This window comes from Hypanus sabinus, chromosome 29 (assembly GCF_030144855.1).
Source record: "Hypanus sabinus isolate sHypSab1 chromosome 29, sHypSab1.hap1, whole genome shotgun sequence".
NCBI classification, from domain to species: Eukaryota; Metazoa; Chordata; class Chondrichthyes; order Myliobatiformes; family Dasyatidae; genus Hypanus; species Hypanus sabinus.
In genome coordinates, this window is record NC_082734.1 from 28,331,899 (window position 1) to 28,350,735 (window position 18,837).

The 18,837-nt window shown below is 39.3% G+C and overlaps 1 protein-coding gene across 2 annotated transcripts in view; it reads right to left on the reverse strand.

Moving 5' to 3' along the window:
* The window catches only part of LOC132383171 (guanylate-binding protein 1-like), a 43,899-nt gene extending 25,424 nt beyond the window's left edge, over positions 1-18,475 (reverse strand). The window contains exons 1-4 of one of the 2 annotated variants that reach the window (XM_059954042.1): positions 18,368-18,475; positions 2,645-2,874; positions 2,020-2,147; positions 1,349-1,458 (exon numbers count right to left, since the gene is read on the reverse strand). In XM_059954042.1, the coding sequence (XP_059810025.1) occupies positions 1,349-1,458; positions 2,020-2,147; positions 2,645-2,855 (449 nt within the window). In that variant the 5' untranslated portion in view covers positions 2,856-2,874; positions 18,368-18,475. The remainder of the gene's footprint in view (positions 1-1,348; positions 1,459-2,019; positions 2,148-2,644; positions 2,875-18,367) is intronic. The other variant, XM_059954043.1, reaches the window with a different exon arrangement.
* Between the last annotated feature and the right edge of the window lie 362 nt (positions 18,476-18,837).

Consider the following 18,837-nt stretch of genomic DNA (forward strand, 5'->3'; position numbering starts at 1 on the left):
CCAAATAAACTGATTCCTATGCTCCGGAACCTGGATCTTAGCACTCAGATCTGCAGCTGGATCTTCAACTTCCTCACAGACAGGACCCAGGCTGTAAAGATAGGGGACAAGCTCTCCTCTACAATCACTCTGAGCACCAGTGCCCCACAAGGCTGTGTACTCAGCCCTCTGCTGTACTCACTGTACACCCATAATTGTGTAGCCAAGTTTCCATCGAACTCCATATATAAGTTTGCTGATGACACCACAATTGCAGGTCACATCTTGGGTAATGATGAGTCTGAGTACAGAGAGGAAATTAAGAACCTGGTGGCATGGTGCGAAGACAATAACCTATCCCTTAACATCAGCAAGACAAAGGAATTGATTGTTGACTTCAGAAGGAGTAGCGCACTGCACAACCCCATCTACATTGGTGATGTGCAGGTGGAACAGGTCAAAAGCTTTATGGTCCTTGGGGTTAATATCACAAATGACCTGACTTGGTCTAACCAAGCAGAGTCCACTGCCAAGAAGGCCCACCAACACTTTTACTTCCTGAGAAAGCTGAAGAAATTTGGCCTGTGTCCTAAAACCCTCACTAATTTTTATAGGTGCACCGTAGAAAGCATTCTTCTAGGGTGCATCACAATCTAGGATGGAAGTTGTCCTGTCCAAGACTGGAAGAAGCTGCAGAAGATTGTGAATCTAGCCCAGCACATCACACAAACCAGTCTTCCATCCTTGGGCTCACTTTACACCACACGCTGTCAGACCAGTGCTGCCAGGATAATCAAGGATAAGTCCCACCCAGCTAACACACTTTTTGTCCCACTTCCCTCCGGGAGAAGGTTCAGGGGCATGAAGATACGTACAGCCAGATTTGGGAACATCTTCTTTCCAACTGTGATAAGACTGCTGAACACATCCTGACACATCTATTTGACACATTTACGAAATACATGGACAGATATGACAATGATGAGAATTCAGAGGGATATGGGAACGTGCTGGAACATTGGATCAGCTTGAGAATACATTTTATTTGGCATAGACAAGCATGGCTGATGGGATGCTTGCCCTGCTGCATAATTCAATGACTCTGTGATTGAGAGACAATTGGTCAGTGTACAGATATATACCAAAAGAAAGGACAGAGAAATGTAAGTATGTGCACAGATATTCCACTCGAGAGATGGGTACTGAGGTTAACTACTTAGTGTACAATCTCTGTCCAAGAGAGTCGGCTTGTGAGACATTGGTCACTGTGCAGGTATTCCTGAGAGAGAGGTACAGAGAGTCACTGGTCACTATAGAGATATCACCCTGAGACACCAGTGAAGGACTGAGAGACACCAGTGAAGGATACTGTAGGTCTTGCAGAGATTTCTGGTCTATGTTGTTTTGACCATTGTAAATGAAGATGCTGCTCAGAAGGATAGCCAGTGCATAGATGGAATGATCATTGTCGATGTCTCCCTGCAGGTAGGACAGAAAACCAGTTAGTGAGAGCTCTTGCTCTGAGGTCTGTTTACTACATAAACAATGGCCAACTTCTGGACATTTCTTGCTCAGTGTTTACAGAGGTTGGTGGGTGAGGCTTCACTCGACAGCATCCTTCCTGTCAATGCCACCAGTGGCCTGTGTACGGCCGAGGGTAGTCTCAGCCAGTGCTCACCAATACAGAGCTGGGAGAGAGCACACTGTCATGACCTGTTAATATCCTTTACTTTTGGGAGGATAGTGATGGGAATTGGGGTGGTGGGATAGGAAACTTGGACCACATACAGTTCCAACGGAAAAGATGGAAGAATTTCTCCCTAAAGCTCAGCATGAACCTGCGATGAAAATGATAGTTAAATAATTAACAAATTAATTAAGTTTACTTTAAATCTAGATTGTAGACAGCATTTAAACTCCACACTGCCTGTGGTGAGATTTGAACTCTGGTCAGCAGATCATTCCTCTGTCTGTGGGTTACCCATTTAATAATGAAACCACTGTTATAAGGAGGGGCATAGTTGTGAGGGAGGGACTGACCTTCTCAGGATCTCCTAGACCGTCAGTGTCCAACAACAGGAGGACCTCATTGGGTCTCTCAGGGATGGATTGGCACCACATCCAGATTCCTTTGGTGAGAGACTGTGTGGTTGAATGCACTGAGAATCCTGCAGAGGGAGAGAGACAGAGAGAGGTAGAGAGGTAAACTTTGCAAGACCATACGTGGATCTATAATCTTCCATAGCCCAAAGACATGCACGTTGTGAGTAAGGGATAGGGTTTGAGCAGAATTGATGGGAACATTGGCAGAATAAAGTGGGATTGTTGTAGAATTCTTGAAAAAGATGATTGATGATCAGCACAGAGTTGGTTTTACAGCAAGTGACTCCGGTTGGCATTAAACAGACCAGCGTGCTTCCTGTACCCAAGATGTGAATCAAACATGCATTTTAAATTCCCCAGATGTTTCTAGCTCCATAGTCCAAAACAATGATAGAAACAGCAACATGACACCAACGGATGACTCCAGTACATCTCCCACTACTGACAGCTTGACAATGCAAGTGTGCTCTGTGTGTCCCAGGTCTCAGGATAATTTCTGCAAGACAGATGGTAAACAGAAGTGAAAGGTTAGAAATGGATAGTTACTCCCCATTGCCTTTACCATTCTTGTCTCCCGCGAGACAGTTCATGAGATAGGACTTCCCTGTACGAGCAGCACCAACCACAGCCACAACAACCATTGGATCATCGATGGACTGGAGGACCTTCAGAGCCTCTGGGTTAAGCTGTAACTTTCCATCCTTGTTATAGACCAGCTCCAAGGGTTTTCCCATCTTGTGATTGGTGGCAACAGTGTCTCCGGTTACTGACATCAAAAATTTCCCAAAATACCTACAAAATCAGAGCAAGAGAGTCTCACACTGATTGAATCAGAGTAATTGGGACAGACAAGACACAGAGAACATCAGCAAAACATCTGTATCTCAATCCTGAGCCCCTGGAGTACAGCCCAAACTTTAATTTACTCACTGGAAACTGTTAATCTACTGTATATACCAATGCCACATGTTATAGATTGTAAACTGGCCTCTAAATCACTACTGTAGATCTTTTATTTCATATATACTCTCTGAACACCTGGAATAGGCTACAGCTTATAAATCACTCCTGGGAAGTTGTTATTCAACATCTCATCTCCCCAAATCCTTGCATTAGGTCCAAGTGTCTCAAGCACTTCCACAGATCTGTTTATTTTCTACAAAAACCTCCAAAGCAGTGGATTAGTTCTCAGCCTGTAACTCACTCTCAGGAGTCTATTGTGTCTTACATAACACCATAAAGAACCCTTCTGTTACTTACTTCAAGGGATCTGTTGTGATATTGTCATAGTCCTGACTGAACAGCTTTGTGCTGAGCCCCCAGTACTCAATCCTAGGAGATCCATTTCTCGTACTACTGTTTGTGATTTTGCCTTTGGATTTCATTTGTATCATGTTGTTTATTTTGAATCTGAATTAATTCTGGACCTTACTCTGCTCTTGGATTAACCACCATCCATAGGTCTCTCATTCCAGCACAAATGAGTCACCATGAACTCAGCAGAGTATGAATGTCTGCAAACCACATTGGCCTTACAGGGAGCAACTGTAAGCAGACCTGACAACATGGTTTGGGAAATCCTCACCATTCTCCAGAAACTCTCATACACTAGTAGGTAGGATCCAAATTTGGCTGGAGTGGCTGCTAGTTCCAGGCATGTTCAAGCTGGAGACTCAGTCAATAATCATCTGTATCTGTCCCCCGTCAGGCAGGCTTCAAAGCCCCTTGCTTCTTGACAAAAGAACCAACCAATTCTCCTCCACCATCTCCCTCCTCTGTCTGACAGAACTCGTCCTCACCCTGAAAATTGTTTTCCTTTTAGCTCTTCCAGTTCACAGTTCCTGAGCTTTATAATTATTGTCCTATAGGTTTGCTAAGTATGCCCACAGGGAAAAAATGACAGGGTTGTATGTGGTGACATGTATGTACTCTGATAATATATTTACTATGAACTTCGAATGCCCACTATCTCTAAATCCAAGGGATAGCTACGGACACTCGCATGGGCCCAATCTATGCCTGCCTTTTTGTTGTCCATGTAGAACAGTTTATGTTCAAAAACTTGTCCAGATTTACTCCCCAACTCTTCCTCTACTACACAAATGATTGTGGTGGTGCAGCTTTGTGTACCCACGCTGAGCTCAGCAATTTTATCAATATTGCCTCAAACTTCCACCCTGCTCTTAATTTAACTTGGTCCATCTCTGACACCTCCCTTCACTTTCTTGATCTCTCTGTCCATCGCTGGAGACAAACTATCAACTGACATCTATTACAAACCTCTGATGTCCAACTATACTTTTTCAGAGGCTCATATGCAGTTAGTGGTACTGTCTGGAGAGTATAGAAGGAGCAGGTCTGTGTAAGGCCGGCTTTATAAAATGGGTGGCCTGATGTAGATGTGGTGACCATTTCACTGACCACCTACGCTCTGTCTGCCAGAAAAAGTGGTATGTCCCAGTAGCCACCCATTTTAATTCTACTTCACATTCCCATTCCGTTATGTCCATCCATGGCCTCCTCCACTGTCATGATGAGGGTACAATTAGGTTGGAGGAACAACACCTTTTATTCCGTTTGGGTAGCCTCAAACCTGATGGCATGAACATCGATTTCTTAAACTTCTAGTAATGCACCCCACCCCCACTTTACCATTTCCCATCCCCTTTTCCTTCCCTCACCTCAACTCCTTGCCCACCCATCACCTCCATCTGGTGCTCCTCCCACCCCACCTTTTCTTCCTTCCCCTTCCTGGTTTTACCTATCACATGTGTTTCTCTCTCCCCTCCCCCAGCTTTTAAATCTCCTCAGCTCTTTTTCTCCAGTTATGCCGATAGGTCTCGGCTTGAGACATTGACTGTACTTTTTTTCATAGATGCTGCCTGGCCTGCTGAGTTCCTCCAGCATTTTATAAGTATGTGCGTTGCCTGGATTTCCAGCATCTGCAGATTTTCTATTGTCAGAGTGAGCCCATTGTGTTTTCCAAACGGACTGATTTTTTTTCCAAGATGATAAGAGAGATTGATGATGGTAGGGAAGTAGATGATGTCTTCATAGATTTTAATAAGATGCTTGACAAAGTCCCTCATATGAGGCTAATCCAGAAGATTAAGATGCATGGGTCCACAGCGAATTGGCTGTTTGGATTCAGAACTGGCTTGCATATTAGAGACAGAGGGTAGTGGTTGAAGGGACTTATTCAAGCTGGAGGACTGTAATTAGTGGTGTTCCACAGGGATCTGTGCTGGTACCTGGGCTGTTTGTGATGTATTAAAGTGTAGTTGGGTGGGTTAGTAAATTTGCAGATGATACCAAGATTGCTGGAGTTGCGGGCAGTGTAGCAGACTGGCAAAGAATAGAGTACAGCATGGATCAGTTGCGGATACAGGCAGGGAAATGGCAGATGGAGTTTCACTCAGATAAATGTGAGGTGTTGGACCTTGGTAGGGCAAATGCAAGGAGACTGTTTAGTGTTAAGGGCAAGATCCTTAAAAGTGCTGCTGAGTAGAGTGATCTTGGGATCCAAGTTCATAATTCCTTCAAAGTAGCTACACAGATCAATACGGTGGTTAAAAAAGCTTATTGAATGCTTGCTTTTATTACTCGAGGCACTGAGTTCAAATGTCAAGAGGTTATGTTGCAACTTTATAAGTCTCTGGTGAGGCCGTTTCTGGAGTGTTGCATTAAGTTTTGTTCGCCCCACTACAGTAAAGATGTTGATAATTTGGAGAGGGTGCAGAAGAGGATGCTGCCTGTTTGGAGGGTATGCACTATCAGGAGAGACTGGTTTATCTTCGGTTGCTTTCTCTGAGGCAGCAGAGTTTGAAAGGAAGTCTGATAGAGGTTTATAAAAGTATGAGAAGCAAATGTAAAATAGACAGGGAGTATCTGTTTCACAGGGTTGAAAAAGAGGGCATGCATTGATGGGAAGAGGGGGTAGGTTCAAAGGATATCTAGGAGTTAATTTATTACTGTGTTGCTGGATATGGTGGATGACATAAGGTGGTAGAGACAGATACATTAGAAGTTTTTAAGAGATATTTAGATAAGCACATGAATGGAAGGAAGATGAAGGGTTATGGACATGGTGTAGGTAGGAGGGATTAGTGTTTGTGTGTTTTTGATTTGCTTTTAGCTGGTTCAGCACAAGTTTGTCAGCTAAAGAGCCTGTTTCTGTGCAGTAGTATTCCATGTTTCATACTTCTTAAAAATACCTCCTGCAAAAATACCATTCCCTTTTCTCTGTTTCTTTGCCTCTGCCTCATTTGTTCCCAGCTTTCCATCACAGGACATCAGAGATGTCTTCCTTCTTTTAAGGTTGGAGTTTCCCTGCCTTTATTATTGATGCTACCCTCACACAGTTCTCCATTTCTCATTTATCCATGCTCACCCCATCTTCCCAACACCTTAATAGTGATAAAGTTACTCTTGTCGCTGCGTACCGCCCATCAGCCTGAGTGTCCAACATATTACCCATCACAGCCTCTGCTCTCTTCAAAGGACTCCTATCACTAAACATATCTTTACTTTCTCCCCAGGGAGAAGGGATTGGAGGGATTGCACTCTCTGCCTCCTGATCACGGACATGTAAGACACAGTCACTTCTTGTCCACCTTTAATCTCTCCCTTTTCTGACTTCAACTTTGAAATTTCTACTTTATTCAGTTGAATCTGTAGAGCAATAGTTATAATTATGGCTAATTTAAAGAGCACCAGGAGACATCTGGACCCAACTAATGGAAAGTCTAAAAAAGCTGATGTTCTCGGAAGAACCCTCTTGGGTGAAGAGATTAGAGTCTCGAATCAGCAGTATCGGCACTGAAGTAACTCAACTAAAAGAGAAATTTGAAGAAAAAATTGACTCTCTGAGCCTCAATCTTAAAGAAGTTGGTCGAAATGCGGCTGACCTTTCTTCTCGTTTGGATAAGGCTCAATAACAAATCGTGGATCTGGAAGCTCGATCGCATTGGAATAATATTCAATTTGTTGGATTAAAAGAGAAATCAGAATTTGCCAAAACATTGGATTACTTTGCTAAAACGTTTCAGTCTTCATTTCCAGAGGTTTGTTTGCAACTCCCGGAGACTGATTTGGCTCACAGAACCGGTGTTTTAAAACTTTTGGATGAAGGTAAGAACCGGCATATTGTTGTGCATTTTCTCCATTTTACAGACAAAGACCGCATTATTAAGCTTGCAAGAAAACAAAGGTTGTTTCAATTTCAAGGTTTGGAGGTTCGCTTTTTTGAAGAGTTTGCACATGAATTTGTTAAGAAGCGTGCTGCATTCGCTTCTGCTATGAGACTATTGTATCAAAAAAAGCTCTTTCCATCGTTACAATACCCAGCCAAATTAAAGCTTTTTGTCAAAAATTCTGGAGCTCATATTTTGATGATCCAGCCAAAGCATTGTGTTTTATTAACTCTTTGTCTGATGATGAGTCAGAAGCCTGAAGTTTAAATGATCTACAATAGTTTGATTGTCTCATGGCATAAACAGTGACAAAATTGGAAGATTTGATGGTTATAGAAAGTCTTTACCTTAAGATGTATTCTTATCTCTGAAAAAGACTGGTTTGGATGGTTTTAACCTCAGAAGACATAACGGGAGAACTGTTGAAAGACTGTAGATAATTTTGAACCAACTAGAATTTTTTTTCTGCAGCATTTAAATGAGCTAGCTATATTTTTTTGTTCCATGTGCTTTTGTAAAGATTTTTAAAGTAATTACTTGGATTTTTTTAATGTTTGAAAGATATACTGGATAACTTGAAGATGGTGATTTGTTTTTCTTTTGTGTAAATATTTCAAGAATTGTTTTGGATGTGTTTTTCTTCCCTTATCTAATATTATTAAGGTTACTTTCAAAATTGAAGGATTTTTTTCTCTGCAGCATTTAAATGAACAAACTGTGTTTTTTTGTTCCATATGCTTTTGTAAAGATTTTTTTAAAGTAATTACTTGGATTTTTTTACGTTTTAAAGATAGATTGGATAATTTAAAGATGGCAATTGTTTTTCTTTTGTGCAAATATTTCAAGAATTGTTTTGGATATCTTTTTCTTCCCTTATCTAATATTATGAAGATTACTTTCAAAACTGAAGGTTGTTTTGTTCTACAAAAAAAAACTCATCCTTTCAATTTAATTATATTGAGATTCATGTCAACTGTAATGAGTTTTATGTTTGGTAGAGGGAGACAGAGAATACTTTTTCTTTTTTTATTATTATTTACGTAGGTGGAGTTTATTACTGCTTCTTTGATTTTTTTGGGGCTTGCATTGATTGATATCGACTTACTTCTGGGCTTTTTAGTTTGGGTGGATTTTTTCTTCTTTTTTTATCCCAATTATGGAATCCCGGAGCATATGCAAATTATTATAATTGATGCTCATCTCTAGATTATTATCTTATCCTGACATGCGTCTAACTACTCTTTTAAGATACAAAGTCTCATGATGATATTTAAACAGGTAAATGTTTTAAGCTGGAATGTCTGTGGTTGGAATCATCCTATTAAGTGTAAGAAAACATTTAAAATTACCAACCGATTCCAACCTGATATAATCTTTCCTCAAGAGACACATATCAGGTTATGTGATAAGAATCGATTTTTTAAATCTTGGAAGGATGCTCAGTTTCATGAAAACTCTCAGAGTAAAATTAGAGGTGTTTCTATTTTGTTTGATTTTAATATTCCTTTTAATCAGGAGGACATTATAGCCGATATTAATGGTAGATCTTTGATTGCTAAAGTATTAATTGATAATAGGAAAACGGTTTTGGTTAATATTTATGGACCAAATGTAGATGATCCCTCTTTTTTAAAAGCTGTCATTGCTCTGTTACCTGATTTAAATGAATATATGTTATTAATGAGTGGTGATTTTAATACTTGTTTAAATCCTTTAATGGATAAGTCATCAACCAGAGATCAATGGCCTAATCATTCTGCATCATTTATTAATTACTTTTTAATTGATTATGGTCTAATTGAAATATGGAGGCATATGCCTCCTAGTGATAGAGAATACTCTTTTTACTCACATGTTCATAATGTATATTCAAGAATCGACTATTCTATAGTTGACCCTCGACTTCTATTTAATGTTCAGAAATGTAAGTATTTTGCAATTGCTATCTGTGATCATGCTCCTTTAAATCTAATATTTGAACTGAATGATGTTGCTTCTACCAGACCATTTTGGCGTTTTCCAGAACACTTGTTACAACGCTCAGAATTTGTTGAGTTTATTGAAACTCAGATAAAAGAGTTTTTTTCTCTTTAATAATGCAGGAAAAGTCTCAAAGTTAGTAATTTAAAAGCCTATTTACGTGGTCAGATTATTTCGTATATTGCTAAACTGAAGAAACAAACAAGAATAAAATTAGATAAAATCTCTAGACAAATTAAAGAATTAGATAACAGATATTTAGATAATCTTTCCAAATGTTGTTTCATTTAAAAGAGTAGAATTACAATCACAATATAATTTATTATTAACATATCCTATTGAAGGATATTTACTTAAATTGAAAAGCCAATTTTATATTTTTGGGGATAAAAATAATAAGCTCTTAGCCTTCCAATTAAGAGCAGCTAGAGCTAGAAGGAAAAATTTTAAAGATTCATAAAAGTAATGGAGATATAGCAAGTAACCATCAAGACATCAATAATATTTTTCAAGATTTTTATTCTGATCTTTATAGATCTCAATTTCCTGCAGATTCCTCCAAAATGAAGAATTTTTTTACATAAGATTAAATTTCCTCAAATTTCTGCTGAAGATCAACAGATGCTTGATGCTCCAATTACTGAGCATGAAATTCAGAAAGCTATTTTGTTAATGCAATCAGGTAAAGCTCCTGGATTTGATGGTTATTCAGTAGGATTTTACAAAAAAATTGAAAGATTACTTTCCCCGTATCTTTTGGAAATATTTCATGAATCCTTTGAGAAGGATAGTTTACATCCTTCTTTTTAAGAAGCATTTCTTTCCTTAATCCTTAAGAAAGATCAAGGTCCTACTGAATATTCATCATATAGACCTATTTCACTATTAAATGTGGATGCAAAAGTTCTTTCTAAGGTAATGGCTAACTGTTTCAAAAATATTTTAACTAAAATCATCTCTATGGATCAAAGGGGCTTTATTAAAGGCTGTTACTCTTTCTCTGATGTTCAGAGATTGATGAATATTATACATTCACCAAGATCTAAGCAATCTCAATGTGTTATCTCTCTCGACGCAGAAAAGGCATTTGATAGAGTTGAGTGGCCATATTTGTTAAAAGTATTAGAAAAATTTGGTTTTGGTAGTAATTTTAATAGGTGGATTCGAATGATTTATAAGAATCCTATTGCCACAGTTATTACTAATAATTTCAGGTCCTCTTTTTTCACGTTCTCGTGGTACTAGACAGGGATGTCCATTAAGCCCTTTATTATTTAATCTTGTATTGGAGCCTTTGGCTATAACACTACGTGAAGCTAAAAATATTCATGGTATCTGTACGAATGGAACCATGCATAAGACTTCTCTTTATGCAGATGATCTTTTGGTGTTTATTTTGAACCCTGAGGAATCAATTCCTAATCTTTTGGAAACACAAAAAAACTTTGGTAAATTTTCAGGATATAAACTTAACTTGAATAAAAGTTCCCATTAAATGCCCCCTTTTAAATATATAATGATATTCCTTTTAGAATTGTTAATACTTTTAAATATTTAGTCATTATAATTATTAAAAAATATAAAGATCTTTATAAGGCTAATATAGTTCCTTTAGTGGACTCCATGAAACAATTATTTTCTAGATGGAATCCACTTACTCTCTCTTTAATAGGCCATATCCATGCTGAGAAAATGATGATTTTACCTAGATTTTTGTATATTTTCCAAAATATACCTATCTTTTATACTAAAAACTTTTTGATTAAACTGACTCTCTTATTTCTTCCTTTATTTGGAACAATAAAAGACCAAGAATTAATAAGTATCATTTACAAAAATCTAAAAAAGATGGTGGAATTCCATTTCCTACTTTAAGACTATTATTTGGCTGTTAATATCAAACAATTATTTCTTTGGCTATATTGGCTCACTGTTTAATTCAGTTTAAAATTGTTCACTGTTATTATTTAACAAAGGAAAAACTATCTAAAATATTCCCTACTATACATAACCACCACGATAAGTGTAAAACTGAAGTAGCTACTTTGACAAATATGTTCTGCTCATGTTCTATATTAAAACCATTTTGGAAATCTTTATTTTCTACAATTTCCACAGCTCTGAAAATTAACTTGCAACCTAACTGATTGATTGTTCTATTTGGAATAGTTCTGCATCATATTCAGGATATTTCATCTTACATGTATTTCAAATACATGTAATTGCATTTGTTACATTATGTAACAAAGATTATGTACAAAAATTAAGATAATGTACCAATAAAAAGATTCTAAAAATGAAAAATGTCTATTTGCACCTCCCCAGCTATCTCCTTCTTGAGTTTTTCCCCGCAAGTGGCCTAAGTGCTACACATGCACCTCACTTCCATTCAGGTCCGCAAACAGTCCTTCCAGGTGAGGCAACACTTCATCTGCAAATCTGCTGGGTTTTACTATTTTGTCCACTACTCCCAATATGGACTCCTCTCAGTTGGTGGAACCCAGCCTAAATTTGGTGATGGCTTCAGTAGACACCTCCTCAAGTACTACCAGATGTGGTACTTTCTGGTGGCCAAACAATTAACTTCCAATTTTCATCCCTGTTCTGACAAATCCATTCATGACCTGCTCTTGTGCCTCAGGGTGGAGGGATGAATCTTTATATTCCATCTGGGTACCCTACATTCTGATGGCATGAATAGCAATTGCTTTCTCTGAGCCCATTATCCAGGGTTCCACAAACTGTTTTGTCTCTGACTAGTGAGTCTCTGAAGTCTCCAAACTCACAAGAAAACCTGAGTGTGTGAAGCTCAGCTAAGTATTGGTCACCTTGTTTCTTTTCACAGGAGAAGAACATGCATCTCACAAACATGATTTTTTTACTTGGGGCAAAATACTACTCAAATTTTGTCATCAGGTTGTCCAATTTAAAGTTTGTCTCATCAATTTGAAAGCTGCTGTAGATGTCCAAAACATATTCACCAATTATGTGTAGAAAGAAAGATGCTTCAATATTTCCTCCACCCCACTGGCTTTTCTCACTGCTAAATATATACTGAATTGCTGTTTGAAGCATTTCCAGCAATAGAGTCGTAGAGAAGTACTGCACAGAATCAGGCCCTTCGAGTTCATAGAGAAAAAAATTAAAATGCCTACTCCTATCTACCTACACTAGAACTATAGCCCTACTATCAATGTATCAATCCAAGCTACTCTTAAATGTTGAAATCAAGCTCACATGCACCGCTTATGTTGGTAGCTCATTCCACACTCTCACGACACACCGAATGTAGCAGCTTCCCCTTGTGTTTCCCTGAACCCTCGCCTTTCACCCTTAAGCTATGTCCTCTGGTTATTCCACCATACTCAGTGGAGAAAGTGTTGCAGATATTGTAAACCTACTGCTAGTATTTAGCAGTAATTCTATTCTGTGAGGTATTTTTACTTAAGCAATTTTCTGCGAAAGTACTGTGTCCTGCTCATAATAGTGATTTGGTTTTGGCATGTGACTAAATCAAAACCCCTGACTTTTCCAGAAATGAGCTCCATTATTTATGTGCACAATGCACTGAATGAACTGTAATGGGCTGTAATTTTTTTTTCCTTTTCTGTAAGATTGTATACAAGATCAAGTGAGAGGGATACATTTGTGGGGTATCTTCCAGGATTCAGATGCTGCATGAATGCTTGAATACTGTATAGGGATTCATTAAGTAGTTTATTTGTGTGCTAAGCTAGTGTTTAAACTGGAGTTTGTGGAAAGTGAGGTGCGTCCTAATTTAGGAACTTTATTATGGATGCTGTGGGGCTTAAGGTTTGGTGCAATTCAAAGAAGATATCCACAAGCAATGCTTTTGTTCTGTGCAGAGTTGATATTCAAATTCCCAATGGACTGCTACATAGAGTGCTGAGTTCTGCAAATGTGTTGGGGAAAGTTACATTGATTGAACGGTATTTCGAGCAATCTGCTGGTACAGGTGTTGTGTTAGTCCAGACTACCAGTGACATGACTAGAATTGCACTGCCCAATGGAATAGGGGCTCCTGTAGAGGCATGGCCATGGACAGTTCATATCTCTAGAGAAGGGGTGAATGTGACTGAGGGTGAAGACTTCAAAGACAAGTTGTTGTTCTCATTTCTGGGAAGTGAGGGAAGGAGATGTCTAATGTGGAAAGTTATCATAGGATGAAAATGTTCTCTGGAGCTGAGCCTACACCCGATAGGGAAGGCAAATATGAGGCTTTGACTGCACAGCTTGTGTCACAAAGGGGGCATTGAACTATCTGAGAGAAATTGTTAGTGGGTGGATGAAGTTGTGAAGGAAGTGCTTTCACGTGACATGATTGCTCTCCATATTCGAGTGACCCACAAAATGCACCCTCCTCCATCTTTTACTGATTTATTTTGAGGAGTTAGAGAGGGGGAAAACATGACTGAGAAGTGGAACATTTACAAAAGCTGAGTCATGTCTTTAGTGTTTTCTCTGCTTCTAAAGTGACCTCTGATGCCACAGAGATGGAGCTGTAGCAGAATAAGCTGAAACCAAACTAATCTGACTCGATAATATTTCAGCTAAGCATGACACGTCTATTGAGAAACTCAACCCACCTGTTGGACTTGCGGAAAATGGTGTTTTGGCAAAAGAACAACCAGTATTTTCTCTTACAACAGTGAAGAAGATAGATATTTCAAGCGAGACTGTGAGGGACAGGAAAATCATCGGAAAGCAAGTCAGCCGTTAGTCAAACAGAGAAGAAATGAAGCAAAACTACGGTGGGACCCAGTAAAAGATTGGCTTGACATTTCGGACAGAACATGTTCCAATCAGTGTATTAAAGGCAAAACGCTATTCCTGAAGGATTCTGGAACAAACCTCTGATGAAGTGATTGAAGGTGTCGATGCTGGAGCCATACTTGACACAGGTTCTCAAGTTTTTAGTTTAGCAGATTTCTGCAAATGCAGTGTGTCCTGTTAGTGCTAGTGTTTTGGCTTTAGCTAAAGATAATGAGCCTTCCTGTCCACATTGGGCATGTTGTGTCAGCCACTCAGGTGTGTTTTGGTACGTGTTGTAACCTTCTGACCAGTGGAAGATTCAGGAGAGCTGGGTGAGATCAAAGGACAGTAGTCTGGTTTGGGGTATTTTGAGCAGGACAAAAGGAAAGATGCCGCAGAATACCCTTCGAAGGAGAGACTAGATTGTAAGAAGTGTGTTGTGCGGATGAATGGCTCCAGGGAGAAAGTGCTAATGCTCCTGGGAGACCCAATTCTTTTCCAGTGGTCTTCGAGGGAAGACCGAACTGTGGCTGGTGTCCTTCACGAAGAATGTGGGTTCAGTGAGTGAGTAAAGCGATAACTCTGCTTTCTCCAGAAATCAGCTTCAATGTTTAACTGTAATGGATCCTTTTAATTTTCTTTTCCTTTTCAACTGTTACTGTTGAAATTTTGGTAAATATATTTCTTTTGTATTGTTATGCTGGAATAGGATCTGGCGAGCAAAGACTTTACGTGGAGCAGTATATATACACCTTCTGCTACAATAAATGTTCTTCCCCAGAACATCCCAACTTTCCTGTTTGGTTGAACCTCAAATCATACCGACCCAAGATGTATATTGCTTATGAAAGGCGGTCATCCCGCTGCTGAGTCAGGCGGCTGTTAGCAGAGTTGGCTAACATAGGGTATTACATAATCTTTCCTTATAACTCAGGTCCTCCAGACCCGGCTAACTGTTAAATAGCCGGTGAACTATATATGCGCGGATGGACTGAGATCAGTGATTTCCAGCGGAAGCGGTTAAGTATACTATTTCCGTGGAAATAGAAATTGTCAAGATTCTTGGGGTGGTGTGGGGAAGTGGTAAGCAGCAGCCAAAGTTGAAGTACGACACCTGGCCGACCATTAGTATAGCGGGCACTAACCAAAAAGTACATGGCACTGGAAAACAGGAAGATCCACAGCTTTGTAGTCGGTGAGCACTCATCGTCAGAACGTGTCTGAAACTCAGTAATCTCATCTGATCTTACCAACCAAACAAACGTTATTGGGGATGCATAAATTTTCAGCCATGCTGCCCAACATTTCCCCTTGACTCAAGGCACGGAACAAGTTCATTCATGATGCACCATCAATAACTCACACTGAGACGTAAGGCGAGATATCGGCTTTTATTGACTGGAAGAAGGAACCAGGAGTGAGTATCTATCATACAATGTCCTGGAGACTGAGGCCGAGCGTCAGGCCTCAGACCTCCTTTAGACAGGGCCTGTGGGAGGAGCCACAGGAGCAGTCAGCAGGGGGCGTGTCCCGACAGGCACATAGTTCACCACAATTCAATACAACCATTGGTAAGTACACCCACTCACCTTTCTCTTCAGATCGCTAGAAAATAGGTTGCGCAACGATGCAGCGCTGGCCGGAACCAAACGGTAAAATAGAGCCAATCTGCGAACCTGGCAACCCCGAGGATTCCTATTGAGGCGTTCAAAGCGACCTCTTCCTCTTCTTCTATTTCCGGCAGTTTAGACACATCTAGGTGTATTACGACCCTCCGCAGGATGTATAATTAATTGTAGAATTTAAAGAAACTCAAATTCTCGAATATAAAGTAGAAACTGAATAATAAACTCTTCAATCAGATGGTTTTAAGTCAAACAGTCTCTTGAACAATATGCTTCTTTCAATTTTATGTTGATTACAACTCAGCAAAACATGCTGAATTGTCTCTGGACCACCACAGCAAAGCGACCTCGGCTTCATATGTGCGGTCAAGAACCATCACTGGGGATTACAAGACATTACGAGATTGATAAATCGCGCTAACTGAAATAGTAAAAAGTTAGTTTGCCGAACATCAGGTCCATCCTGACGAACATTCAGATTCAATCTGAATCATTGCCAGCGTAATTTCCGTTGATGTGATCGCCGTCATGTTCGCCTCCCGTTTCAATGCTTGCCGCTACCATCGATGTCCATGTAGACTCGCTGCCATCATCAACATCCGATAGGCTTTCCCAGTGTGGGTTTATTTTTTTAAATTTTAATTTAGCCCCATTAATGATAGATAAAGTTCTCTACAAGTCTGAAGGCAGTGAAGCCTTGAATTCTAATCCTGCTTAGAAAGAGAAACTACAGGAAGTGCGTCAAACAATATATATACCTGAAGTATGGTTGTAGTCCGTTCCCATCAGATCAGCAATACCCATGTGTGTAATTTGTAATAGTGTACTTTTCTTTCTTTCTCTCTTTTCAATTTTTTAAAATTATTATTATCCAAAATAACAGGAGTACATCGAAATAAGTTACACATACAATGTCTCAAAAGAGAAAAAAAAAAGATTGAAAAATACGGTGACACAAAAAAAAAAGAAAAGAAAGTACTGAAGCAAGAAAAAAGTGAGAAAGAAAGAACCCATAAGGTTTTCAACCTCGGAGCCCTGCGTCATACATAAAGCTTCTAAAGATAAACATCAAACCGCCAGCAAAATAGATTATACCAAAATTTACAATGAGATCGCGGAGAAAATCTATCAATTAACTTAAATGAGCAAATGAACACCTTTTCTCAAAATCAAACATAGGTTCAAAGGTAATACTGAACTAATGAAGCCATAAGACCATCAAGATTGCATGAACACTTCCCTAAAAGACACCATGAAAAGCCTACTTATGGTATTACTCGGTTACAGAAGATGAAAAAAATATTTGAAAAGCGTTGCACAATCGAGTCATTTGCCAAGAAACCTAAAAAAAAAATATTGATCCTGGTTTCATTGCTTCTTCTAACATTTGCTAAGTGTGGAATATCTCATACAACTGGTTAAAGATTAATAACGCGTGCAGTATCAGAAGTGTTCACCACTGTTCTCAAAATGGATACCCGTATTTTAAAATCAATTCCTTTGAGTAATAACTGTAGCCCGCCGTATCGACGAAATGAGTGAAGACATTGAGTATCAACTATGTATGGAGCTACAAGAACAGAAGTTGGGATACACTGGTTTATCAGGAATGGGAAAGTTTATGAAGAGATTCTCTTTTATAAAAGTTTGAAAACAAATACCAACGGACAATCAATGTATACAGTATTCAGGATAAAAGTATTCTGATTAGCAACACGATTTCTTGTGCAACAGACGGGGCACCACATATGGCAGGTCGCCATGCTGGTTTAGTGGCATTTATGGGAAAAAAATAAATTCTAAGTCCGTTTGTAATCCATTGTGTAATTCATCGTCAACATCACGCAGGCCAAAATCTTAGGCAGCTATTTTTTCCAAACAGGAAATGTAGAAACAAAACATTGAAACTGGCCAAAAAATGCAGTGTCCACTTTTACTGAAAAACAGGCAATTTATAAGCAAAATATTGGGAGAAGATGTTATCAGTTTCCCTGCATGGAAAGTATGGCATTCACTCACACAGACGGTGATTTGCAGTCACTGAAGACGGATTTTCAGAATTGATTTAAGGATTTGAACCATCTCAAAATTTTGGACTGGGTAATTAATCCATTTCTTTGCGAGATGGAATATCAGGAAGAGGGCTTGCAGGAAGAAATTATCGGAATGCAGGATGATGAGGAAGCAAAAATGCTTTTCAAAATGTCAGCTCTTGTGTTCTGTGGTTATATCATGATACGAAGTTTCCTGGTCTTTGGAAAAGAGCCAAACTACTCTTCATTGTATTTCCACTCTCCTACCTTGTTGAAAGAGACTTCAGTGCAGTGAACAGCATACTCACAGAAAACAAAAACAGAAACCACTTGGACATTGTTAGGCGTGGGGATTTAAAGCTTTTGCTGTTACAACTTGAGCCAGATATTTCAAATCTTTCTAAAAACCATGAAGCTCAACGAACACATTGACATCGAAGTTGCTGTACCACTCAGAGTTTCTGAGTAAGCTCGGTTTAAAGATAAAAACTTTAAAGCAGAATACTTTTTCTCATGCTGGCATATAGTAAACATGTTTTTACTCTATAGGACCAGGAAAGTATATTATACCTAAGAGGAACATTGGTAAGTATGAAAGAGCTTTAGGGGGGCGTTAGGCTAAAGAAGGTTAGGAAACATTGACTTAGATTATCCATAAGAGAATTTTTCGTGCTTCTCTCACCTGAATATTTAGAACATTAAGACAACTCGCTCTCTTGCCGGCAGCTTCGCTCCGTCGGAACCGAGCGTCGAGAGTCAACCGAAAGGGGGATTTACTGCTGATATTCTCTCTCCCGACACTTCCGTGTTGTGCTGTTATTCGTGTAGACAAACTCTGTGCGCTGATTGGTTGAGTGTGAGAGTATAAGAAAAAGTTTGGCTGTAGCGTTCATTTGTTGTGTTTTCGTTTGTTCAGTTTTACATTTTGGAGGCGGCTACTTTTATATCTTGGGTTTGGTCGCCTAACAAGGGTCACAAAGGATCCACCCCCCCCCCCAACCCAACCGCCTATCCCTTGGTTTTGACGGCCGTTTTTTTTTTCGCTATTGCAGGAGCTTTTGGCTCGCGCTAGCTGTAATACAGGCGCTTAGCTTGTTTTCGACGAAAAAGCGAGCCGATAATTAGAAAGTTGGTAAAGTTGTTGCAAGCCTA